Consider the following 26,779-nt stretch of genomic DNA (forward strand, 5'->3'; position numbering starts at 1 on the left):
TTTATGTGTTGTCTTACCTATTAGAATATAAGTTCCTTGAGGGCAGGGACTCTTTTTTTTTGTTTCTGTTTGTATTACCAACACTTTGCATTGTATGTGGCACTTAGTAAATCCTTACAAAGATTTGTTGATTTATTGACATTTGCCCTGAGCTCTCTCTTCTTTACATCTAAAATGTAGTTTAGCATCATCCCTTTTTTTGTCTCCTTTATTCTAGCCTCTGATTGAGAGGTAACATTTTTGCTCCCCAAGATCAATCCTTTTGCTTGTACCTTTGATCCTATTCCTTCCCATCTTTTGTAGCAAATTGTCCCCCCACGATGTCTCCTCTCTCCAATTTATCCTTATCTTTTTTATCCTTCCTTGCTGCCTACAAATATCCCCAAGTTTCCTCTATTCTGGTAAAAAAAAAAAACAATGAACCAACAACCTTGCTAGACCTTACCATTCCCTTAAAGTATCTTTTATATCTATTCCTTTTCACAACTACACCTCTAGAAGAAATTGTCTTCACTCATTGTGTCTACTTTCTTTCCCTTCACTCCTTAAAATGACTTTTGAGCTCATCACTCAACTGAAACTACTCCCTTCAAGTTACCAATGATCTTTTAATGGCCAAATCTGATGGCCTTTTCTCATTCTTCATCCTTTTCTGATCATTGAACACTGCTAACTATCCTCTGCTCCTCAGTGCTCTCATCTTTGAGTTTTCATGGCATTGCTCTCTTGGTTCTCTCTCTGCCTGTCTGATCACTCTTCTAAAGTCTCTTTTTCTGATTTATCATCCAAATTATATTCCCTAATTGTGGCTGTTTGGCAAGGCTCTGTCTTGGGCCCACTTCTTTTTCTGTCCCATTCTCTTTACTCATACAGCCATTACCCTCAATCAAGCTCTTGTTTACCTTTTGCCTGAAGCGGTGCCTGAAGTCTCTCCCCTCTCCAGTCTGTACTACATAGAGCTACATAGAGCTGTCCAAGTTATTTTCTTGAAATACAAGTGTGATCATGTCATTTCTCTATTCCTTAAAATTCCATGGCTTCTTTTTTCCTTTAGGCTTGAATATAATCACCTGACTTTTGTCCTCTGAAGCCCTTCACAACCTGTCCCTATCCTGCCTTCCTAATCTTATGATAGATTACCCCTCCTTGCCCTGCTGATCCCCCCAAAGTGACTTTCTTTCTTTTCCTTACCCAGGACACTCCATCTCCTATCTTTGTGCCTTTTCACTGACTATCTCTCATACCTGGAATGCTCTCCTTCCTTTTCCTCTTCATCTTAGAATTCCTTGTTTTCTTAGCACAGTGCTAGGGATAGAGTTTGAATGAATGAATGAGCATTTAGTAAGCACTGAATGGTAGTTGCCAGCTGATTGATTGAGGATCAAAGGTAGTGGTTGATCATAGTGAACAGAAGAAACATTTTAAGGATACACCTAATGTCTAGTAGTGTTGCAGGATTGTAGACTTTGGGGTAAACCATTGTGGTAGGAAGGCCAATCTGAGTGTTCAAATATCAAGCACTTTTCCCAAGCAAACACATCAAGTAATGCTAATAGAAAATAGCAAACATATATAATGCTTTACAGTTTACAAAGTACTTTTTTCACTATAACTATGAGGTAGGTATAGTGCACAGTGAGGTAGCAAAGCTTCAAACAGTGTTGGCTTCTGCAGCTAAGAATTGTAGTTTCAAACTAAAGGACAGCCTTTATGTATACCTTGCTCTCTTCAAGGACCCCATCCAGGGCATAAGTTAGATGGCAAAGGCCAAATAATTTACTCTTAAGATGTCTGAGGGAGTGAGAAAACACTGCTAAAAGTGATGAGTTGATTCAACCATTCTGGAAAACAATTTGAAATTATATGAGAGAAGTTACTAAACTGCTCATACCTTTTGAAACCCAGTGATCCCACTACTAGGTATGTACTGCAGTGTGATCAAAGACAGAGGAAAAGGTCCCACATATACAAAAATATTTATAGCAACACTTTTTGTCGTAGAGAACCAGAAACAGTGATTGCCCATCCTTTAGGGAATGTGCGGACAAACTGTGGTACAAGAATATGATGGAATATAATTGTGTCATAAGAAATGATGAATATGAAGAATTCATAGAAACTTGGGAAGACTTGTATGAACTGATGTCAACAAAGTAAGCAGAACCAGGAGAACAATTTACAGGATAACTATAATAAGATATAGGGATAGTGGCTGTTTTTGTGATTCCTTAAATATAGGAAACTCTCTCTACTAAGGCAAAGCAACACCTACTCTGCAGCTTAGAGCTTTAGTGAGAGGTTAAAGGAGTTGCCTAGGGTCACATGGACAGTATGTGAGTCAGAGGCTGGACTTGAACCCCAGTCTTCCTGGCTTTGAGGCCAGCCCTGTATCTGTTATGCTACTCTGTTTCTCAGGTAATAAAAGTGATCAATATGGTGACCAGTCATGACTTCAGAAGAGGTTTAAAAAAAAGGGGAGAGGGGATGGCAGCAATAACAAAAAAAAAAAGAAAGAAAGGAAAAAATTCTGAGGAGTCCAAAGCTCGTAAAGAGATAAAGAGATGAGATCCCTTTAAGACTGAAGGTAGATTTATCCATGTTAGGCATCTTAACTAAATACTATTCTGCTAGTTCATTACATCTCCTTCCAGAGAAATGCTATTACCTATAGAACTCTAAAATTTATCAGTGCAATAGTTAACTAACCAGTTAAATTTTAGAGTTATATATGGTTTGCATAGAAGGAGCTCATCAGGGACAAGCTTCCTGTCTCCCACCTTATCATCCTATGCAATTTTATCCAGGCTTTCCTCATTTTAATTTTTTATGAGGAGACTTTGGTATTTTCCCAGTGAACTGCAGTACGAAAACAAGAGATCAGGTTCTGGGAAAAGGCTCTTACATGAAGGATCTGTTCAGGAGATCAAGTAAAAGGCACTCCCTGCCCTTTTGCTCCATTCTGTTTGAACACTGTGCTTCTGAAAAGAAGCTCCTGTCACACAGCCAGTGCTACCCAAGTGTGATTGCAGCAATTAAACTTCTCAGGTCTCTTGTATTAGAGATGTGGGAAGACCCAGACAAGTACCCTTAGGATGAAATACATTAAACAGAGATAGAAAACTCTTTGCCTTGTCACTGAAGCAAGAGAAATTGAAGCAGCAGACTCAAAAGTCACTGCTTTTTTTCTCTTTATAGATTGTGGGTATGAGGACAAAACCTTTGGGGGCAGGGAAAGGATGATAAAAGACGTTGAAGAAATGACCCCTTTTTCACCCTTATCTCCTCTTTTTTTTCTCTAGCCAGATAGTAAAGGTTCAGAGACACCCTAAAACAAAACAAAAAACTACCTATAGATACAAATAGTTTCTAATGTTAGATTTGTAGCTTTTAGAAATGAATACCTCAAGACATTATGTATAACTTGTTCAAAATCTGAAAAGATAAATTATATGCATATCATAACTTATGTCAGGGCAAAGCTCATTCTTTTAGGTAGATCAGTTGAGTAGCACAGATAATAGTTGTTTTATTTTCCAGGGCTGTACTCTAGTTCATATTTTAGCTGTTTTAATTTTTGTCATCCAAAACATTCAAAAGTACATGTGATACTTTCATTATACATGCTCCTAACAGATGGTTTTTTGGTTTTCCTCCTGTTATGCATCATGTGAATTACTTCCTTTTCTTTTGATGGATGATGTATTTCCACCCTTATCCTAGTCACCTTTAGATATTTCTGTTCCCTTGGTCCCCTCTACATATTTTAATTTTTTAAAAAATCCAACAGCATCATTACTGACCCTGAAACAAAGTGTTCTTAGACTGTTGGTGATAAATCCCTGAATCACAGTGTGCAAATGAGAGAATGCTGTGATAATAATAATAGATAGAATCAAACTGTATCACTTTTAAGTTCCAGAATTAATGGGAATTCTGAAAGTATTCAAATCTGATTGCTTTTTAAGTGAGAGTAGTAGGTTAAGAGATTAATTAGGAATGAAGACATATTAATTATTTGTGCTTTTAACTATCAAAACCCTAGTTCTTATTCCAGCTCCATAATAGTTTTATTATTTAACAAGGATTCTTAACCATTTTGTATCATGGTCTTCTTTGACAGCAGTCTGGCGAAGCCTACAGATCTCTTCTCAAAATAAATGTTTTTAAATGTATAAAACAAAACACTTAGGATTACAAAGGAAACTAATTATATTGAAATGGAGTACCGAACTATATATTTTTAAAACACAAGTTCGTGGACCCTAAGTTAAGAACCTCTAATTTAACTTGTGAAATGAACTGAGTAGTATTTATTTCATTTTATTAAGGCTCCTGAAAAAGGAGGAAAAGGTGCCTGATATAAACATAACTTTCAAGTACTGGGTATTTGTACCATTTTTCCAGTGTTGTTTCTGAGAAATATGTAGATTTTTAGTATGCAGATGAAAGTATTTCAGATAGAATATGTGAATTTAGGAAGGGTCACGAGCTTCAGCTTAGGGGTGTGGAAGTAGTATTTGGATTAAGAGTTTAGAGATGGTACAACCACCAAACTTGTATGTTTGGGTGATATGAAATTCCCCTCCTTTCCTCTCATCCCTCCACTCACTGGAGGAAATTTCATATCTATATTTTGCCATTTTGATAGCCTGATTCCTCAAGTTAAGTTTCCCTTTCTTGTTGTTTCAGATTGTAGATGCAGGAAGAAGACAGCAATTTATTTAGTTGGGTATCTAAATTTCTTCCCCCCCCCCATTTTCCCACTTCAGTTATTGGATAAATTAAAAGAACGTTGGATACACACTGGTTTATGGCATAATCTTGAGCTAGTGAAGACAGTCATCACGGAACCACAATGGGGACAGAAAGCTGCATTTGATGAAGTGTTACAATTGTACTACAATTCGATCAAGTGTAAAGGAGACCGAGGTATGTATATTCCTTGGCCACTGAACAAATACTGTCATTAATAAAATCAGTGCAGATTTGTGCTGTCAGTATTTACTTTATGTTATATATTCAATGTATTATATTTATTTAAATTTTATCTCTTGGTCCTAGGTGAATGGAATAATTGTTTCAGTTGGCATTGCCTCATGTGAATGCTATCGTGTGTATGTTTATAATACATGTAATCATTCTCTTATCTTCTTTATTAGTCATTTAAGACATGAGTTCTGACAAAGTAATGGACCTCACATTCATGTTCCATGTAACCCTTGTTCCAAAACATAACTGAAGAATGCACTCACTAAATATAGATAATTCATGTAAATATGGCATAAGTTGCCTAATAATAATATCCTATGAATAATGGAGCAGGATGACAGGTGCCTTAGCCTTGGAGACAGGAAGACCTGTATTCAAGTCCTGCTTCTGATCTATACTAACTGACCTTTGCATTGCTGAAAGGAATTTCTATATTTTGTGTTCCCTATGAACCAATGAAAACACAGATCTGGAATTCACCACCACCACCACCAAAAAAAAAAAGTCAGAAAGAAATGCATATGTGTATACATACACTATGACAAAATCTTTAAATAGCTAAGTTCTTTTACATGCTTTGTGTTTGGTGTGAGAGTTATAGGGTATTAGGGACTGGGTTAAAGCCATTTAAAATTGTTCAGGGAACTAATGTAGTAAGTAAAAGTAGTGATTCTAATTTAAATTTTGATTGCTAAGTCAGAATTATAATTAGTTCAGGCTTAAGGTTGCTCTTACAGTATTGTTCTATTGTGCATGTGATACAAGAGATTTCATGTCTGAATATGTTCACTACCATGTTATAGTTGTAATTTTTGTTCTAGCTGAGTTTCTTTGAAGACTTGATAATTTAATGGATCTGTGATTTCATTAGTATAAATATTCCCTCCACTGAGACAGATCACAAACTCTTTACATCTATTTGTCCTGTGTAATTATTATCTGTATTTAATATAAATCCTCAGTAGAAGGACCATCAAATCGAAGGGATACCCATCAACAAGCTATTGTATATGATTGTAATGGCATATTATTGTGCTATAAGAAATGACAAGCAGTATGATTTCAGAAAAACCTGGAAAGACTTATGTGAACTGATGCATAATGAAGTGAACAGAACCAGGAGAACGTTGTACACAGTAATAGCAATATTGTTTGATGAGAAACTGTGAATGACATAGCTATTCTCAGTAATACAGTGATCCAAGACAATCCCAAAGGACTAATGATGAAGCATGTTGTCCACCTCCAGAGAAAGAACTGATATTTGAATATAGACTGAAGCATGCTATTTTTTTACTTTCTTCTTTCATTTCCCCTCCCTTTTATTTGAGTCTTCTTGTATAAAATGACTAATATGGAAATGTTTTACATAAAGAAAAAATAGAGGGTCCATCAAAGCTCTGGAGATCTTCCTTTTCTTCAGTATTTCATGCTGTTCATTTGTTGTCTCTCAGTTTCACTATGTGACCAGCCTACCTCCTTTATATCGTGTAGCACAATATCAGTGAAAATTCTGCAGCCTTTTTCCCATTGTCCCTTGTATTACTTGTAACTTTAATTCTTCCTAGATCATGGTGTTCCTTGACTCACAGCCATAAATAGCATCTCTGTGAGAACATCAGTATGAAAGATGGGCTTTTGTAGGAGCAGGCAATGATGGGCTAATTTGATGTATTATTCATTTAGTTAATAGGTCATAGTTTGTGCAATGAATGTTTTTCATTCTCTTTGTTTTTCCAGTGTGTTATGATCATGCCAATGTCTTTTGCATTGCTATGGATTTCACGAAAGGGGGTTTGTGGCATTCTAGGGTTCTATGCAATTAATATGTTATCTATGATTAGGAGTGTTTAGAGAACCTTGCTGTCAATACAGAATCCTTTGCCTTGAAATTTACATAAGACATGTTTTATAATATTGATGAACTTTTTATTTGAACATGTTTCCCTTTTTAATGCTTCACTTTGTGTTAGTGTTCGGGAGATTATTAAACAAAGCTATCCCCACAATCTCAACTATTATAGAGCTTTGTCTGGCAAAACTGTTGTAGAGTTTTGTATGATTTTGACATTCATGTAGGAAGTATTTTTCATAAGCAGAGCCTTTAAGACTTTGTTTTATACTCAAATCAGTAAACATATTGGACTTTATATTCTCTCATCTCTGAATAAATTGAATGATTATAAAAATGTGTTCTGCTATGGAAAATCATCTGTAAAAGCCCATCTGTTCTCTTCTCATATTTTCATAAAATCTTAGAACATTATAACACATTCTAAGTGAAATCTCTAATCCCACAAAAGAGTTGGCATAACACTCCACATGGGAAAAGATAAAGTATATGGAAAATACATGTTTTCCATACTGTGATATACAATAGGATAGAGGGCCCCATAGAGTCTGTCATAGGTCTATTAGCACATTTCTCCTAAGCACTATAAATGAACAGTGAATTAGGCCCAGAATTGGATGAAAATTACAATCTCAGAGTTGGAAAGGACTTCAGAGATTTATCAAATCCGTATATGAATAATATTACCCTTCACAACATTCCCAACAAGTGGTCATCTCACTTTGCTTAAAAACCTCCCAAACTAGCCCATTCCATTTTGGATAATTTTGTCAGGAAGTTTTTTCTTACATTTACATATGAGAACATGCTTTATTGTATTGGAGGAATGGTGAAGTGCATTCATTGACCCCAGGCTGAAATAAAGGCCCATTTAATAAGTATCAGTAGTCTCCTGGTAATCTGGTATGGCTGTGTGGCTGTGAATCGTGGAATTCTATAGAAGTAAAGCAGCAGGTCATTTAAAGGACAGTTGAGGTTTATGTTGGGTGTGAGTAGTCTGCAGCATTGTAACAGGGAATTCCACACCAAAAAAAAAAATGTAAAAGATATCTGGGAGTTGTACAGATAGAAAAAGAGGTAGGTTGGTTTTAATATAAAAGTAGGGAATAACATGCCCAAATACTCCACTGCTAGTCAACAATAACAAACATTTATTAAATCAACAGGCATTTATTATGTCCTTACTATATGCCAGGTGCTGTGCTAAGTACTGGGAAGACAAATAGAAGCAGAAAGAAAAACAGTCCTTATCCTCAGGGAACATGCATTCTAATGGGGAAGACAAAACATAAGAGGAATCTGGAAAGGACAGAGGGAAAAGGGGGAGAAAGTTTTTGTATATACAGTAGAGGGAGTCAAAGACTCAGGAGTGGAGCTCAGGGAGGACTGAAGACATACCTGGCCTGGACCCCTTCCTTAAAATGGAGGTTCTGGGAGAAACTGGCCAATCAGAAGAAGGGGCATAATCCAGGGAGAGAAGTTGAGGGACAGGAGGCTACTGTGACAAGATAGAGACAGTTCAGAGAGTCAGGAATAGAACTCAAAGAGGAATGGGTACCCACAGGATGATACCCATTATAACACCAGGAAATCTGACTGAAGACCTTCAGCCAATCAGGAGAACTCACTCTGGTGTTGATTTGTCATCCACTCCACTGTAGACAGTACACAGGTCAGTGAGTTCACAAATCCATCCAAGTGCAGTAGTGAGGTGGTACTGCTTCATAAATTTGATAGATCATCTTCCACTCTAAGCCAGTGTTGCCTTTGGCGGCTGTAGCTCTCCACTTGGCAAATAGGGTGACTGTTTGTTGGCTGAGGTAGTTACTAAGCTCTTTTGTCCTTTCTGAGGGTGACTCTTTTGCACCAGTTAGATTTTTCAAGAAAATAGTCATGGAGTCACACTCTTCACTTTTGTCCATTCCCCCCCCCCCCCCCCCCGTTGATAACTTGTTAAATAGGTCCAGGCAGAGCTGTTCTACAAGTTTAAAGACAGAATACTTTAAATACTTTAAAACTCTGCAGTACATCATTATAATAGCCTATTGTTTTACTTAAAAAATTGTTTTGCTACTCTAATTCTGAAGAGAGCTGGTTTTAGAAGTTACAGGCATGGGAAAATCCCACATGTATTTCTTTTAAATAGTTATTCTCTTTTGCTTTAAGATGGTGCCCTCCTTGTGGCAGTTTGCCGAGGTAAAGTGAGTGAAGGTTTGGATTTCTCAGATGAAAATGCCCGTGCTGTCATAACAATAGGAATTCCATTTCCAAATGTGAATAATCTTCAGGTAAGCTATCAAAGCTGTTATGTTTTATTTGCTATAAAAATAGTTACCCTTCTTTGAAGCAAATTATAGATTTTGTTTATAATCTTTCCCTCTCATTTCTGTTAAATGACAAACCTGCCCAAGCGAGTAGTGTTTAAGTAGCCTTAATTTTTAAAAATGTTAAATTTATGTAAGTTTCTTTAGGGCAGCTGGTGGCACAGTGGACAGAATACCAGGCCTGGATTCAGGAAGACTCATCTTCCTGTGTTCAAATCTAGCCTCAGACACTCACTAGCTGTGTGACCCAGGGCAAGTCACTTAATCCTGTTTGCCTCCATTTCCTCATCTGTAAAATGAGCTGCAGAAGGAAATGGCAGAGCACTCTTTGTCAAGAAAACCCCAGATGAGGTCATGAAGAATCAGACACATCTAAAACGACTCAACAACCACAAAAACAATAAATTTCTTTGTCATGTAATGACTTTAGAAACCTATCCTATTTGGAAGTGATTTTTCATTCACAATTTAGGATAGGGAAACCACATTTTTGCTAGTAATCAATATAGCTTTCATTAAGAATTATTAAAAGCCTGTCACACATTAGGAGTGGAAGTTAATGTGTATTTTTATTTGATCCTATTTTGTTTGCTAGCTGGGCTTAAATCAAGAAATCATCTCATGTATATACCATCCATTCAAGTGGCTAATGGGGAAAGGCATAATATATTTTTACTTAACCACTGATGAACTATAAAAAGAACATATAAATATATGAACATACATTTTTTTCTATACACATCCTTTACTTTGTTCATTTATTTTACAGGGTGGTGGGGGGTAGGTGAAATCAGATCAATAATTTCAAGTCAGGCTTTGGATTGATAGCTTTGAAAAATCATCTAGGTGGGGAGGATCATTTTTCTTTCTAGAGGCTTCTCTTTATATTTTTCTTTATGAGTATTTGTTTTTCTCTTATATATGTTCTGTCTCCCCATTTGAGTTGTGAGCTCCCAAATGTTAAACATTTCTTTTGAAATTCCCAACAATGGAAGTTTGTGGTTTATTCAATAAATGTTGTTGCCTGCTTGAACTGGGTCATATGTAGGTACAGACTAATATTATTGGTGACTGTTAGTCCAGATAGGGATAGGGCTTTAAGCTGTGAAAGTGATCATGGTTTCCTCTGCTGTTGGAACAGGACTGGGAACCCATAGTAAGCCTGAGGAAAATAGAGGGGCCATGTGCTCCCCTGTACCAAGGAAGTCTTAAAGAGCCAGGGATTTTCACCAAAGCATAAAAGGGAAAGATACCATAGGCAGCATGCTGATTGACAACATAGGGCACCATAAAAGACAGCACTTCCAGTGTGCATTTGAGTTACAGACCTAGACTGTGCCTTGTTCCTCTGCGTGTATGTGTGTGTGAGCCCCCCCCCACACACCCCCCTCCAACTTGGTAGATAGCTGACTTACCAACATCCCTATAAGCTCCATGGAGTTAGGGACCATGTTTTATCTAAACTTTTTATCTCCCCAGGCTCATAACTCAGTTCTCTCTGCACGCTGTAATAGCAACAACAACCTTCATTTTTATAGCACTATGAAATTTGCGAAGTGCTGTAAACATGATATTTCATTTGATCCTCCATGGTAGGTGCTATGATAATTATCCCCGCTTTATAGATGAGAAAACAAGTGACAGTGTGGATATTTCATACAAGTTTGTTATAAACATTGAATTAATCTTTATAGTAAGGAGTCACTGCTGTTGCTGCTGCTAGCAGCATGGGGTGGGCCTTGGTGAGGAGAGATGTTTTAATGGCTTTTTAACTTTAAGTTGGGACTGAGAAATTAATTGTTCTGTTGTTTGCAGTCCTCTGCAGTACAGTCCCACCTACCTTTATTTTGCACAACTCTCTTTCGTGAGCTTCATGCTTCAGGTAAATAGGCCTTCTTATCCCCTCAGCTCCTATTGCCCTTTCCTAGTTCTCTGCACACAGAGAATTCCTCCCTTGGAGGAGTAGACCTCAGGAACCATTTCCTTTATTAGGTCTTCCCTAATTCCTCTAACTAAAAGGTTCCTCTCCTATCTCAGACCTCTTATGGAGTTTTTCTTGATCTTTCCCATGTACTTTATTATATTTTTCAATTCAATAAACATTTATTAAGTTCCTACTATGTGCCAGGCACTGTGCTGAGGACTGGTGATGCAAATACATGGGAGTGGGTGGGGTAGGGGTACAGGAAATGAAGAGATGGCTGGCCTGGGCCTCCCTCCTTAAATGGAGGTTTTGGAGGTCAGGGCTCCTCCTTTCAATCAGAGGGTACTGATGAGGTAACGTTTCTTTCTAGACTTATCTCACATTACTCCCTTTCACAAATTCTGCTTTCCAGCCAGACAGGCCCACTAGATGCTCCTGAAATCATTGTACCATTTCCCGTCACACTACATTCACACAAGCCAGCCTCTATGCCCAAAATGCACTGCCTCCTTATCTTCTTCACCTCATAGAATCCTTACCTTTCTTGAAGGCTCAGCTATCATGTCAATTCTTCTCAAAAGCCTTTACTGAGGCTCACCTTTCCCACCCTCTTCCAGAGTTGTCCCTTCCTCAAATTACTTTTTATTTACTTTTATCTATGCATGTAACAACCAATAGCACAGGAACACTCCTGAGTGCTTCCAAACCAAATTAAAATGTAATTGGGAAGTGTTTAACAAAATAAGTAAGAATACAATAAAGCACAGATAATAATACATTTTAAAACTAAAACAGTATGCAGCCTGTAGGGATCCAGATTAGTGGCTCTATTTGAATTTAAGAGCTCTATTCTAGGCAACTCTCTAATACTATAGTTTCAGAGAAGGTGTCAGCCTGAATTGGTAGAGGGAATTTTCCCACCCAGGAGTTCCGTTTCCCAGTGAAATCACAGGTCTAGTCCCTGTCACAGGTGCCTAGCATAATACTTTGCACATAGTAGATGATTAATAAATGTTTGTGGAACTGAAAAAGGGTCTCTGAATAGGCCAGGAAAATTGTTCTCACAAAGTCTTGCACAAAGAACTTGTAGGAGAGAAATAGGCCCACTCTTGGGTCAGAGCCTATTAATTTTTGATTGTAAAGAAAATTAAGATTATTTATTTAATAAGTTTAGTTCTCTGGTTACCTTTGGTAAACTTTAGTTCTTCCTAGATTACACTGTACAGCTGATTAGAAATTGTGAGATATGGAGGAGGAAAGATGGGATTTCCTAAAAGGAGGAGATTCTAGTGGCAGCAGATAAAATGAATGAAACTATCCAGGGACATTTAGTGCTAAAAGGAACTGGTGTATAATCTATTTCAGAAAATTTTCCATCAAAAAAGATAGTTTAAATAGTGTTTCTAGCAATGATGGATAGATGAGGTGTCATATATGATACAAAGGGAAGGTTTCCTTACTTTTAACTGATTTGCCAACATGATACATTCTCCCATCTCATAAGCCTTATTAAAAAAACAGCTTATAAGTAGAGCCATGAATTGTGTGTATGGAACTGATTTATTTCTGAGTGCTCCTGTTGAATATACCAGTATGACCCTGTAATGAGAAATCCAACTTCTAGGTTTATCAGAAGAGGCGTAATTGTTATCTTTAGAGAAGGGCAATTTTTTCAGAGTTGTAGGTATTTTTGTGAAACAAAACACTCCCTTTGGGGTCGTGTTGTTTAAAGGAATTAAAGGTTTAATTCATATTTTTCCTCACTGGAAATTTATATGCACTTAAAACTGTTTAATAATTTTGTTTGGGGTTTGGGATTTCCTGATGTGATATGTTGTCTACTACCTGAAAGAACAGAAGCATATAGAATGCTACTTGATACTTCCTTCCATTTGACGTTATACCACTGGCAAATCACCCCCTCATTCTATTTCATTGTTCTTTCCAGACTATCTTTTTCTGTGAATGAATAAACCAAGAGCTAGTAATACCAATACAAAAGAGGAATAATTTCTGTCCTCAAAGAGCTTACATTTTACTGGAAAGAAAGACTATGTAATGTCTAGGGCAGGATGCTTTCATCTAGGATGTCATAAGGATAGTGAATGGAGCCATAGGGCAGCCAACTGGTACCTCCTTTCCTCTTTTTCCTTTCTCTTTCTTGTTCTCTTTCTCCTTTCATCATTCATTTCTTTCAACTCTTCTTTCCTTCTTCTTTCCTTCTTTAGTCTTCCTGTCTTTCCCAGGCTGGAAGTGCAACAGCTACACATAGGCCTGACCTCATTACTTATTAGCCTATAAGCTTTGACCTGACCCATTCCTGAACTGAGTAGGTTTATCCCTCCGAGGGCAGCCTAGTGCCTCTCTCCCCACCCCTGGGGGCTCACTATAACTAAGAATTCCTCAGCTCGAACAGATCTCCCCGGTAGCAGAGATGACAGGCATGTACCTCCACACTTGGCCTGATATCTGTTTTAGAGAAATAATACTAATTTGCACCTGCAGCCATGAAACATTAGAGGCATTGGTTGACCCTCCTCGGACATTCTCTGGCTATATGTTTACATATCTATTTGTGACCTCTGTTTGTTTCTACTGTCCTGACTGATGCTGGGCATACTTGTGTACCCCAGGTTAATGGGAGAGATGTTTTGTTAATACTTTTCTTACCATGCTGGTTTAGTAGATGTCTTTGCTTTGGGTTAATTGTCTTCTCTTTGACCACAATTAGATAAATATGACAGTGGGGGCTTATGAGCTATAGTTTTGGGAATGTGGACTCACAAAGTACCTTGAACTTAGGGAAGTACTCCCTCCCAGGACCCCTGTGAGTAAACTGAGGGAATACACTATACCGTGGCACTGTACTTCTGCTGACCTTGATCTCATGATCCTCATCAGACTTTGTTCCACTGGATGCTGCCAGATAGTTTTGGCTTGACAGTGCTCCATTGGTCTGTCTACTGGTTGCTGCTGAAACCAGTGCATGACCAGTGTCATCACCACCTCTAGCTTCTGGTTTAGCTGAAGTCTTTGGCTAATCTATTGCTATGCCATTTCAGAAAGTCTGTCAGTAACTGTGTTGCATAAGATAGTATCAGGAGACTTGCTAAATTAAGGTTTTCTATGTATACCTTATCCTTCTCTATTTGCCTACCTTGGTAAACTCCCATTAATCCATAATGAATTAGGGTTTTCTGTTTATGCTGTTTTACAGGAATGACTGGATATAACTTATACATTTTTAAAGAATTAAAAAGTAATAATTCAATGCCTTTATAATTTAGAAGAAACTTTAGGATCCTTTCATCTTTCTTGGTCTATCAGTCATTTAATATTTATTAAATAGCTACTATATTCCAGACACTATATCCAGGGATTCAAAAAAAGACAAAAACAAGTTCTTGCTGTCAAGGAGCTTACAGTCTAATGGGGGAGACAACAAGAAAATAACTATGTACAAACAAAATACATACAAGATAAATTGGGGATAGTCTTAGAAAGAAGCCTTTAAAATAAAGGAGGACTAGGAAAGGCCTCTACCAGAAGGTGAGACTTCAGCTGAGACTTGAAGGAAGCCGCAGAAGCTCAGAGGTGGAGTTGAGGACGGATAGTGTTCCAGTCCTGGGGTCAGCCAGGGAAAACGCTCAGAGGTGGGAGACAGATTGTTGTGTGCAAAAAATGACCAGGAGGCCAATCTTCCCAGAACTGCCAGGAGGCCAGCCTTCCTAGAACAGCCAGAAGGGAGGTCAGTTTTACTGGATCAAAGAGCATGTGGAGAGGAGTAAAGAGTAAGAAGACTGGTAAGGTAGGAAGGGGCCAGGTTATGAAAGGACTTGAAAACCAAACAGAAGATTTTATATTTGATCCAAGATAATAGGGAGCCGTTGGATAGAGAGATGCTATGGTCAAGTATGAATTTTAGGAAGATCAGTTTGGCAGCTGAGTAGAGAATGGACTGGAATAGAGAAGAGAGGCTTAAGGAGGGAGGACCAGTCATCAGGCCATTATAGTAATCTAGGCATGAGGTGACAAGGGCCTGCACCAGGATGGTGGCAGTAACAGAGGAGAGATACTACAAAGGTAGAAACAACATGACTTGATCACTGATTAGATATGGGTGATGCAAGAGAATGAAGAGTAGAGTACAGCATCTGGGTTGAAGTCTAGGTGACTGGAAGCATGGTGGTGTCCTCAATAGGAACAGGGAAGTTAGGAAGGGTGAGGGATAGGGGGCAAGATTTCAATTTTAGATGAATATGGGACATTTAGTTCGAGATATCTAAAAGGCAGCTGGAGATGTGAGACTAGAAGTAAGGAGAGAGGTTTGGACTGGACAAGTAGATCTTAGGGTCATGTGCAAAGATGATCATTGAAATCACCAAATGAAACAGTCTAGAGGAAGAAGAGAAGTTAGCCTAGGACAGAGTCTTGGGGACCATCCACAGTTACTGGACTAGACCTCTATGAAGATCTGGCAAAGGAGACAGAATAGTCACATAGAATGAGGATTGAAATAGAATGAAGTAGTCAGGAGAACGAAGAGCAACAGCATCAGGAAAACCTAGAGGGAAGAGAATATCAAGAAGAAAAGGGGGATCAGCAGTGGGAAAGGCTTCGTAGAGGTCAAGAAGGATAAGGATTGAGAGAAAGGTTTTAGATTTGGCAATTAAGAGATCATTAATAACTTTGGAGAGAGCAGTTTCAGTTGAATAGTAAGGTTAGGTGCCATTATTATGAATGTGAGTTATCACTGTGTCCCTAACCCTTTTGATCATTTGAGTTTCTTCTTGTTTGGATTTTGGATAAATAGTGTTTTTTGTTTTTTTGTTTTTTCTTTTTTTAAGCAGGTAATACAATGTGGAAAAGGCCCCAGGATTTGGAGTCAGATTGCCTAGGTACTAATCTTGGCATTTGTCACTGATAGCTGTGTGACTTTGAGTACATTGCCTCTCTGGGATTTAGTTGCCTCACCTCTAAAATAAGGATAATATTTACAGTTTTCCTTCCAAGATTGTTGTGAGGCTTAAATGAGATATTAGGTGCTATAGGCTACAAAAAGGCAAGGGAGTAATAGCAGATGAGCTGTGGGAAGACATTTCAGGATGCCTGCCTGCCCGTAATAGATATTCAGTAAAAGTCTGTTGAATTGAGTTAAAAAGAAGGATCAGCATCATTTACTTTAAATTGGGGGAAAAGTATTTTATTTTATTTTATTTTTTGGGGGGGGAAGTATTTTAAAGAATTTTTTATTCTCTTTTTAATACATCTGACATTGTTCCTTGAAGTTTTTGTTATTGAAGTTTCTATGTATAAGACACAGCTCCTAATCACAAGAAACTTAAAGATTATTTAGGAGGACAGATCAGACATGAAAACAATCTGTGACTGAGACAAAATTGCGTATTTAATCAGTATCACATGATAATGATATACTTTTTCAGTGATCCGTTATGTCATCAGTGTGGGTACTTGATCCATCAGTGCAGATCACAACTCCTCTCTCTACACCTTAGTAGATGGTTCTTATGAGTTATTGTGGCTGAAAAAGTTCATCATCTGGTAACCAACTCTCTGGTGATGAACTTTTCAGAACTTACATAGGTTCACCTTTAGACAACAGACATACATACAATGCAGTGTTTGGCCTGTACTCAAAGAATTTCCAGTTTGGTGCCCAACCTTTCTGGTAGTAAGATTTCTTTCATTTAGTTCTTTTTCCTCATCTCCCACTCATTTCTTGACTCCTTGATATCTGGTTTCTGACCCTGCCATTTGACTGACCCTGTTATAACTAAGATTATTGGTGATTAATTGTTAAACTCATCGGCATTTTCTCAGTTCTCATTCTGCTTGATCTTTCTGCAGCTCTTGACACTGTCACCCTCTCTTCCTTTTGGAGACTCTCTCCTCCCCTAGTTTCCATGACATTGTTGTTTCTTGGTTCTTTTTCTGCTTGTCTGACCATTTCTTCTCAGTCTTCTCTGCTAGATCATCATCCTATTTTCATCCTCTAAACCAGAGGTAGGGAACCTGTGGCCTCGAGGCCATATGTGGCCTTCTAGATCCTCAAGTGTGACCCTTTAACTAAATCCAAACTTCACAGAACAAATCCCCTTAATAAAAGGATTTGTTCTGTAAAGCTTGGACTTAGTCAAAAGGCCGAGCTGAAAGACCGATGGAAGGCCACATGTGGATTGAGGCTACAGGTTCCCCACCCTGTTCTAAACTGTGTGCTTTTCCCAAAGGATCTGTCTTAAGGCTTTCTATCTTACCCCTCTCCACTCTTTCTTGATGATCATATCAGTGCCCATGGGTTTAATTGTCATCTCTGTAGAGAGGTCACAATTTTGCATCAAATATATATATATATATTTGCAGTCCTAATTTCTCTGCTGTGGTCCCATCCCATATTATCTACAATTTTGTGGTTGTCTCCAGCTGAATATCCTATACGCTTCTTAAACTTGACACATCCAAAAGAAAATTCTTTATATTTCCTCCATGCCATCCCCCCCACCCCCGTTTTTGTTAATGACACCACTATCCATCCATTGAAAGAGATTTGCAGCCTGAGAATCTTCTGTGATTCTTGCTCCTTCCTCCTTCCCATAAGCAATTTCCAAGTCCTGTCACTTCCACCTCCACAAGATCTTGCATGTGTCCTTTTCTTCTCAGTCCCAAGGATACCACTCTATTTCAGGCTGGCCTCACCTCTTGCTTCACTATTGCCATAGTCTTCTAATTGGTCTTCCTCTCCTGTCTCTTCTCTGATCCCTCATCCACTCAGCAGCCAGACTGATGCTCCTAAAACACAGATCTGACCATGTCACTATCCTACTCAAAAGCTTCAGGGGCTTGTTATTATCTCCACGGTAAAATACAGAATCTTCAGCCTGGCACTTAAAGTCCACCATGACCTGACTCCCACCTTCCTGTACAGGCCTATTTCATATACGTCCCCTTTGTACACTCTCTATTCTAGCCAAGCTGTTCCCTGTATGCTGCTTTCCATTTCCTAACTGTGCAGCATCACACCTCCAGCCTGCAGGGCACCTGTGCCTCTCAGAAGCCCTATCCTGTAGGAGATGATATCTCCTCCAGAAGGCCTTTCTGGAGCCTCACATTTCCAAGTACTCTCTCCTGATTGAAATTGTTATTTTCAGCTTCATATAGGGCTAGGCACTGGATCTGCGATTTCATTGGTATAAGCAACTTCCAGGTGAGGAAACTCCTAGTAATGTAAGTGTATACTTTCCCTGAACTTAGTGATTTGGGGGAATTGGCTGTTTTGTTTTATTTTTTAATTGAATTAGGTTGTGCCTTGGGGGCACGTGCGCGACACACACACACACACACACACACACACACACACACACATACACATGTTCCTTGGGCACACACACATACATACATAACATACATACATACATACATACATACACTTCATTGCCATCTCTGTATTCACAGGCTTTCTAGCAAGTCCAGGTAAGCATTGTCAGAGCTTTCATTCTCTTGGCATAGCCTTTGAGACCTCAGGGTTATCACTATGCCATAATGAAGAATTAGAATAGGGTTTCTGTAGAGAATGTTTTAATGAGTTGCTAATTTGTGTATTTCAAGACTGTAAATATAAATGGAGTTGCATAAGGGTGTGAAACCTCCCTCCCTCATGCCTTCATATCATCTTTTTTGTAAGGTATTTCAAATATATATATATATTGTGGCTGAAAAAGTTCATCATCTGGTAACCAACTCTCTGGTGATGAACTTTTCAGAACTTACATAGGTTCACCTTTAGACAACAGACATACATACAATGCAGTGTTTGGACTGTTCTCAAAGAATTTCCAGTTTAGTACCTAGGCAATCTGACTCCAAATCCTGGGGCCTTTTCCACATTGTATTACCTGCTTAAAAAAAGAAAAAACAAAAAAAGAAAAAACACAACCCAAAGTTGTGTGTGTGTCTGTGTGTGTGCATGCTGTTTTTTCTCTCTCCCTTCAGAGTGTAGGGGGCAATGGCAAAAAAGAGAAGTGAACCCTTTTACGTGAATAAATATGAGAAGAAAAGCAAAACCTTAAAAAACTAGATTTTTCTAAGCAATTAAGATTATAGTAGTAACAAAGCTGCCCTTTTAATAAATACATATATATATGTATTTTTTTTTAGGCATTTGGGGTTAAGTGACTTGCCCAGGGTCACACAGCTAGTAAGTGTCAAGTGTTTGGTCTGAGGCCGGATTTGAACTCAGGTCCTCCTGACTTCAGGGCTGGTGCTCTTTCCACTGTGCCACCTAGCTGCCCCTCAAATAAATATTTGTAAAGCATTTAAAATACCCACAGTCTTGGTTTCGTGATCCATAAAATAAGGAACTGGAGTAGATGAGCTCTCATTCTGTGAATCTAAAATTCTGTGATTTGAGATAAAACCACTCAAATCATTATAGCTTAGTGATTTGCATGATATTTGATTTTTTTCCCCTAAATTAAAGCTGTAGTATTATAATGCATAGAATTTATTTTCACATAAATATTTTAATTGTGTATTTATAAGAGAGATGCAGCATGTATATTGAATAAGAAGTTGGCCTTGAAGTCAGGAAGACCCAGGTTCAAGTTTCTCCTCTAACACATACCTGCTGTATGACTCTAGACAAGTCACTTAACCTTTCAATTCTCTGAGACTATAAGTCACAGAAAAGGTTCATTGGTAGGGTAATTGCCTTTCCTGAGAGTTCCCTGTACTACTTAAATTCCAGTTCTAGATCCTATCCCTATTGATAGTAGAAATGAAAAAGACCATCAATGCATCAGTTTCTTCTCCTTAATTGTAACTCATAGTAAAGACATCTACTATTGGCTACTAAACATGTTAGAAAAATTAGACATGTAGAAACTAAGGGGGCAGTGGTACCAATTTTATGGTCCAAAAAAAATCTCTTCCTAACTTTGAAAAATCAGGAGGTAGAAGCAAAAATGAAAAGAAAATTTTAAAGCACTAACAGAAGGCTTTGGTATTCTCAATAGTAGGACTTGGCTATTAGAGAAGCAGGAAAATGTATTTGAGAGCCAAAAATATGACTTCTTTGGCTGTGACCAGGATTTCCTCTGCCCACCTTGGGGACCAGAAAATAGAGGTAGGAAAATTTGATTTTGGAGCCAAGTGTGACTTGTTTAGTTCAAGTCATAATTTACTGCTCTTACCTCAGGGACCTGAAAAGAAAGAAACTCACTATGAAATGTTGATAATGGGCAGCTCTGAAGTGCAGGCATTAAGCAAACTTTCCCAGAGAGGATTTTTTCACTTCCACCTTTCCCAGATGCTTCTGATCATTCTATAGTAGAACATACTTAATCGTATAAGAGTTAAAAAGAAAACTTTGCACTAACCCAAAGTTGTGTGTGTGTCTGTGTGTGTGCATGCTGTTTTTTCTCTCTCCCTTCAGAGGTGGAGGGGGCAATGGCAAAAAAGAAAGTGAACCCTTTTACGTGAATAAATATGAGAAGAAAAGCAAAACCTTAAAAAACTAGATTTTTCTAAGCAATTAAGATTATAGTAGTAACAAAGCTGCCCTTTTAATGAACATCTAAAATAAATCCCTTAGCCAGTCAGTATGATCTAACTATTAACTACAAAAGCCTTCACCTTCATATTTCAGGCAGGCACCTCTCAAATTGGTGCCATGTACATGATTTGTGAGCCATGACGGGACACATCATTTTATATTTTCAATTTGCTTTTCATCTCTTGGCCTTAGCATAGTTTAGTGGTCTATATAAATATTTCAGCTCCTAGGCTGATGTTTCTTTACCCCTCTGATGAGAAAATCACAAAAATCAAGGCATGTGGCTGACACAATATAAACCCCAAACATGTTGAACTTGTATGTTGAATTTATTATAGAACTTGGTGGTTGTACTGAGGGGCTAGAAGGATTCTTGCAATAATTAAAACTTAGGCAGGGAAAAATAACACTGAATCTTTAGCTTTGCATCTCATTTTTCCTTTAGGAGAATATCATGTTTATAGTTCTGTGGATACTAGTAACTTGCAAAACTGCCTTTTTCTTGACTTCTACTTGAAAAAATCAGTGAAATGAGAATTCAAGTAGTAGATTAGCTCTATTGCTGCTGAAGAAAATATCCACGTTTAGATTTCTTTTTCAAATTTATTACCTTTTTACATTTAAAAAACTTTTCTTACTTCAGAAAATGCTTGACTGTTTGACTTTGTTGCTTCTCCCAAATGGTTTCTTTTACTTTTCTCATGGTTGAAAAACACAGGCCTCTATTTCAGCTTTGTTGAATTAGCTTCTGGCTTTATAGAAAGCCAGACTTTCCTAGAAAAGGGACACTTATGTAAATTTATTGAGCCCTGTAGGTGGTGTGCCATTTTACAAACCACCTAAACAACAAGGCCCCTACCCCAAAGGGCTTACAGTGCTAATAAGATACAATACAGATGAAACCTGGGCCTCAGGGTGTCAAAATATTGTCAGATGATGGTTTTGGCAGCATTTGAATTCCCAGGTCAATTAGGCAGAGATTTCTTTTTAAGGGAAACCAAATTGTTCTTCATTACTCTTGCTGCTTTGACAGCACTTGCTAATGTGAATATTCATGAAAAAATGAATGAGAACTGAAATACAGGGCATTATTACATCAAGACAACATTAATAAATATGTACTAGTAGTAGTCCCATGAAAAACCTAATAAAACAACTTCTTTTAGTGAGAATAGATTTGAACATTCTTTTTGATTGTATTTCCATCATTAACATCCTAATGATCTTAAATCTTTTAAAATTTACTTTTAACATTGGAATATTAAAAATCTTGATTAATTTTGAGAATGTCAATATTTTCTACATGGTAGATATATGTAAGCAAGCTGCAACCTAGTACTAACAAATGGTACCATTAAGTACAATATATGTAGGACTGGAAAAAGATAAGGATAGGATAGCACAAGTGTTGTCCTGGTATTAATGAAATATAAAATGATCCAGAAGAAGTCCTGTATGGCTTTAGGTTGTTTCTGTATGGGAGATTATCAGGAAGACATGGAAGAAAATCAGTGCAACGAAAAAATACAGATAAATTACGATTTGCATACGGTACCCATGCCTGGGAGATCACATATCTAGTGAAGGATAAACATGTAAGTTACAGTCCTACAGAAGTCATATCTGGCTTTTGTTATCAGTTGGATTCCCTAATTTACTAGGTCTCATCAGGTAGTTAGAGATTAATGGGACATTTGTGTCAAATTATAGGTGTAATTGTAAGATGGAGAAAACATTCCATCTCTTTATTTCCTAAAAGTCTAGAGTGATGCTCTCCGATTAGAGCATGATAAATAAGATGGAAAGGCCTCTGAAGACATAGCTTCTCTTTCTTGCTGTACTCTTTACTAGCTGGGTGAATTCAGGGAAGTCACTAAACCCTTCTAAGCCTCTGTTTCTTCAGTTGAGTGTTTAGGGGCAGAGAGTAGGGAGAGAATAACCAAATTTGTCATTGGTAAAGTCCAAAATTATCCAATCAGCAAGAAAAACCTCTGAGGCGGAGCTCTGAACCATCAGCACTTTATTAAAGGGTCCATGGCCCCCTCTAATGACATGGACTTCATATCTTCCTCACAATCTGAGATGCCTCCTTTCCCCAGGGCCTTACTTTTATAGGGCTTGATACTCAGACACTCAGAAAAGGCAAAGTAATGTACAGGATCTCATTGGTTGATAGCCCTTGCTTTTGACTCTCCAGGAGGGATGCATCAGCATGGGTGGTCACAGGATGGGCAAGACAAGGGTCATCTCTGCTGACTAAATGGTTGTAAGATGGGCTCCTCCTCATGTTGGGCAAAAGAGGGTGGTCTGAAGGTACAAAAATAAGTTGAAGGACTCTCCATATGTCAAGACATCCTACCCATACTGGGTTTGGTTATTAGCATTCTTGTGGTTAGGCAAGTGAAATTCATAACCGGTAAATAAGTGGTGAACAGTGAATTCATTGGTTTTAAAGTCTGAGGCCTACTGTAAAAAGAATCTTTCTCATCTAATTATACCTGTATGATATAAGTAAAATGTGCATTAATACATGTTATTCTTATTTTAATATTAGCTGACTAAACTAAGTGTATATTACTAGATGAGTGTATCATTAATAATTGCTAATCAATCATTACCCCTCTGGAATCACACTGAACTTGATTAATACTGATTGGGGCAAAATAGGGGCTTAATTAAAATCATCTTTGTCACCTTTCTGACTCACAGGTTTTAATTAGGGCACTGTTCTCTATCTAAACCCTTTTATTGTGTGCTCCTATCAGTAAAAAAATTTTCAAGCACCTGCTTCTCAATATATGTATATTTATAAGTCATGTATAGTACTACTGTACAAATTAATTTATTACATATTAGGAAACACAACAAATAGAAATTTTAAAAGAATGAGATAAAGTAAAATAATATTTAGATAACATTTTATTTTAATAACATTACAAAACTTTTTGTTCTCACTAAAATTTTTGCTAATGATAATTTTTAGTAAGTGATATTTTGAATTACTTCATTATTTTAAAAAATCTTGGTTTAATGCTTTGTCGTGCAGTGATTAGAAGGTCTGGTTCTCAGTTGAGTTTATTTTGATACTGTCAGAGATGAATAAGATATTTCACAAAGATGCTTTGATTGAAGTGGAAGAAGTACATTATTGTCTGCACATACTACATCATGATACTTATTTTTCAGTTCCATCCACCAATTCTGCAAAGATTTTTGTTGAAATTCACTTCATTAATTTCCATCTTTCCTAATATCAAATAGTTGTTCTTACAAACTACTGAGATGTTGCATTTTTATATCTTTTAATCATTGAGTTCAAAACCCACTAAAGCTCTTTGGAATTTTTTTAAGCAGGAATGAAAATTCTGTTTCCATGTTTTTTAAGTATGCAGGTGAAAATTAATAGACATAAATGTTCCAGCATGTTTTTCCCTCATCCCACAGGATCATCTTGCACATACTCTAGGGTACATATACCCTACTTTAGAGATCATTGGTTCAGATCTAATGAAATAATGTATATGAAAGTACTTTGTAAACTATAAAGTGCTGTTATATATAGGTGAAGTATTATTATTATTATCTTTTAAGCCTTTTTTATCTCCTCAGAGCACCAAAGTTTTTTTTTTCAGCTGGACCCCTTTTTTATGAACAGCTTTGCTATGGATATTATTAAAAACAGGTTCCAAGCACATTTTGTGACTTTAAAATTTTTAAAGTAGCTTAAATCTTGTTAAACTACCTTGGCTAACAAGTTATATATCGATCTTGGACAGTGAAAAATGATAGCTACCAAAGCACTGGTCCCAGCTTCTTGTTCCCCTTAGTAAAGAATCCATAGAAAATGCTTTAGTAATTCATCTTCTACCTTACTGTACTAATTATTCTCCTGAAATATAAATCTTCAGACTTGTAGGCAGTGATTGGGGAGGGGAGAGGAACATATTGGGAGGGAATAACTGCCATGCTCTAAGTTCAAAAGACTAAATCTTTAAAAACGTATGTACGTTTTGACATTTTTTTTTGTTGTTGACTTAAGACTGTTACTGTGCTAGACTAGCTTTAGAGAACTATATCTGATGGAATTTATTATTTAGTTAAGTCTTTAGATAAATATTGCAACGAACCAAAACTACTTCTTTACCTTTTGCTGGGTTGCTTTTCTGTTTTAGAAGGATTTCCAAAGCAATTTTCTTGCATTTATCTTGTCCTTAGCAAGTAATGGTGACCTTTAGGTTTTTACTTTCCTGTCAAAATAAGTTGAAGACTTTAAAAGTGAAGCTATCACCCTGAGGACTTGTAAGAATGACTGACACTCACCACTTCACCTTAGACATTGTCACACTGAGCAGATGCAGCAGCTTTGTACCTCAAGGGAAATGGTTTGATTTTTTTAAAAAAGTTATTTCTGCTTCACTGGAAAGAGATTGAATGTTTTCTTCTGAGGAAGGTTTTGGTTGCATTAGATTTTAATCAAGCCACTTGTTCAGAGTTCCTTAAAACCTGGAAGGCTGAGATGAGTAGATGGCCCTGGGGTGAATGTGCTACATGATTTGTCAAACTATAAAGCTTCAAGTTGTCCAAGATACCACAAGCTGTAGTTGATGTCCCTGAAAGTGTTCAGGGGTTGTGACTTATATAAACCTTTTCTTACTCTTTGTCATTGGGACTAAGGGTTGCATTGCTTTGGGGGTGAATTAAGTGCTCTGCAACAATAATGCTCAGAGACTACGTAGCTGAAGGGGAAAGATGTTCTCGTATAAGGTATTTTTTAACTGCTGTTGGAAAGATGCTTTCAGAAATAACGGAAATCTAAATGGCGAGGGACACAGAATCTCATTTGGTGACTTATGAAGAAAACAGTGTTTCCAGTGGCTGTTTCATGTTTCCAAATTGGGCACCCTGTACTTTCTCCTAAAAGTCCCTACTTCTCCTAAATCTCCATGACTTCATTATAGCTTTGCCAGTCTTTCTCCCTTGAGATGGTTTCATTTTGGTAATCTGACTGTGTGGAAAAGTCCATTCAAGAGCTGGTACACATGCTTAGCAAATGGAGGTCCAAAGGGTGAGATATTTGAACAGAATGATATTGAAGCTCCTACTGGGTGATAGATTTAATTCACTACCTGAGAGAATTCTACTTACTTTTCTAACTCATATTTATATGCCTCTGTGGAAGGAGCAATAAATATGCTAAGGCTATATCCCATGCAGGTTAGGCTAGTTTTTCCTTCCTAGATCTTGAAACCATCCTTGTGACTTAGATGGTCCAGGGCACTAAGGCTCAGTCCATTGCTTTGGCTTCCTGGTGGTGAAAGTACAAAAGCCAGAGCACGAGGTGTCAGAAGTTCCTCTCTCATGGCTAGCACGCCCACATGGCCAACACGAAGATAGGAAAGCTGCACCAAAATCAATCAGTAGAGGAAGTATGCTTGCATAGAGTGTCCTTTTCAGGCTACTGCTCAGTAAACTTCCTTTTGTTAACCATGAAATGGTCTGGTAGTGCCTTATTTTGTTCAAGTCTTTATCCTGAACCACCAGAGTGACCTGAGTCAGTCCTGGATCACAACAGCATCTGTGCTTTAAAAGCAAACCATACACCTTAGGAGGTAGCGAGTTGAGAGGCAAGCCACTATTAGAAAGAAGTGATTATAACGCAGGTATTCCTGAAGGCAAGTGTACTTAGAATACACATGCCAAGAGTATAGAGTCATAAATATACTAGTCAGTCAATAAATAGTCAGTAAACATTTATTAAGTGCCTATTATAGGCCAGGTACTGTGCTAAGCACTGGGGATACAAGAAGAAGCAAAAGATAGTCCTTACCCTCAAGGAGATCACACTCTAACAGATACTAATAATGCTAACACAGAAAGAATTTTGAAAAACTTTATTAAATCCTGACCTCTTTGAAGTATGGACCTATTATATTGCTCAATAAATGTAAGATCACTGTATGAAAGTCACATAGAAAAATCGGGTTTCAAAATGATTAAAACAAGGTTCTCTGTATAGACTTCCAGCATACAGATTTTTATTGGTATCATAAAAAGCAACCACTGCATGAAATACATTGAAACTGATTTTATAAGTTATTTAATGTCCCATATCCATATTGATC

General features: G+C 37.6%; 1 protein-coding gene across 2 annotated transcripts in view; it reads left to right on the plus strand.

Moving 5' to 3' along the window:
- BRIP1 (BRCA1 interacting DNA helicase 1) overlaps positions 1-26,779 on the plus strand; it is a 233,687-nt gene that overhangs the window by 170,596 nt on the left and 36,312 nt on the right. For both annotated transcript variants that reach the window (XM_078156105.1, XM_020991818.2), the window contains exons 15-16: positions 4,770-4,929; positions 9,008-9,129. In XM_078156105.1, the coding sequence (XP_078012231.1) occupies positions 4,770-4,929; positions 9,008-9,129 (282 nt within the window). The remainder of the gene's footprint in view (positions 1-4,769; positions 4,930-9,007; positions 9,130-26,779) is intronic.

This window comes from Phascolarctos cinereus, unplaced genomic scaffold, assembly GCF_003287225.1.
Source record: "Phascolarctos cinereus isolate Bilbo 61053 unplaced genomic scaffold, phaCin_HiC Scaffold_5;HRSCAF=322, whole genome shotgun sequence".
Taxonomy (NCBI): Eukaryota; Metazoa; Chordata; class Mammalia; order Diprotodontia; family Phascolarctidae; genus Phascolarctos; species Phascolarctos cinereus.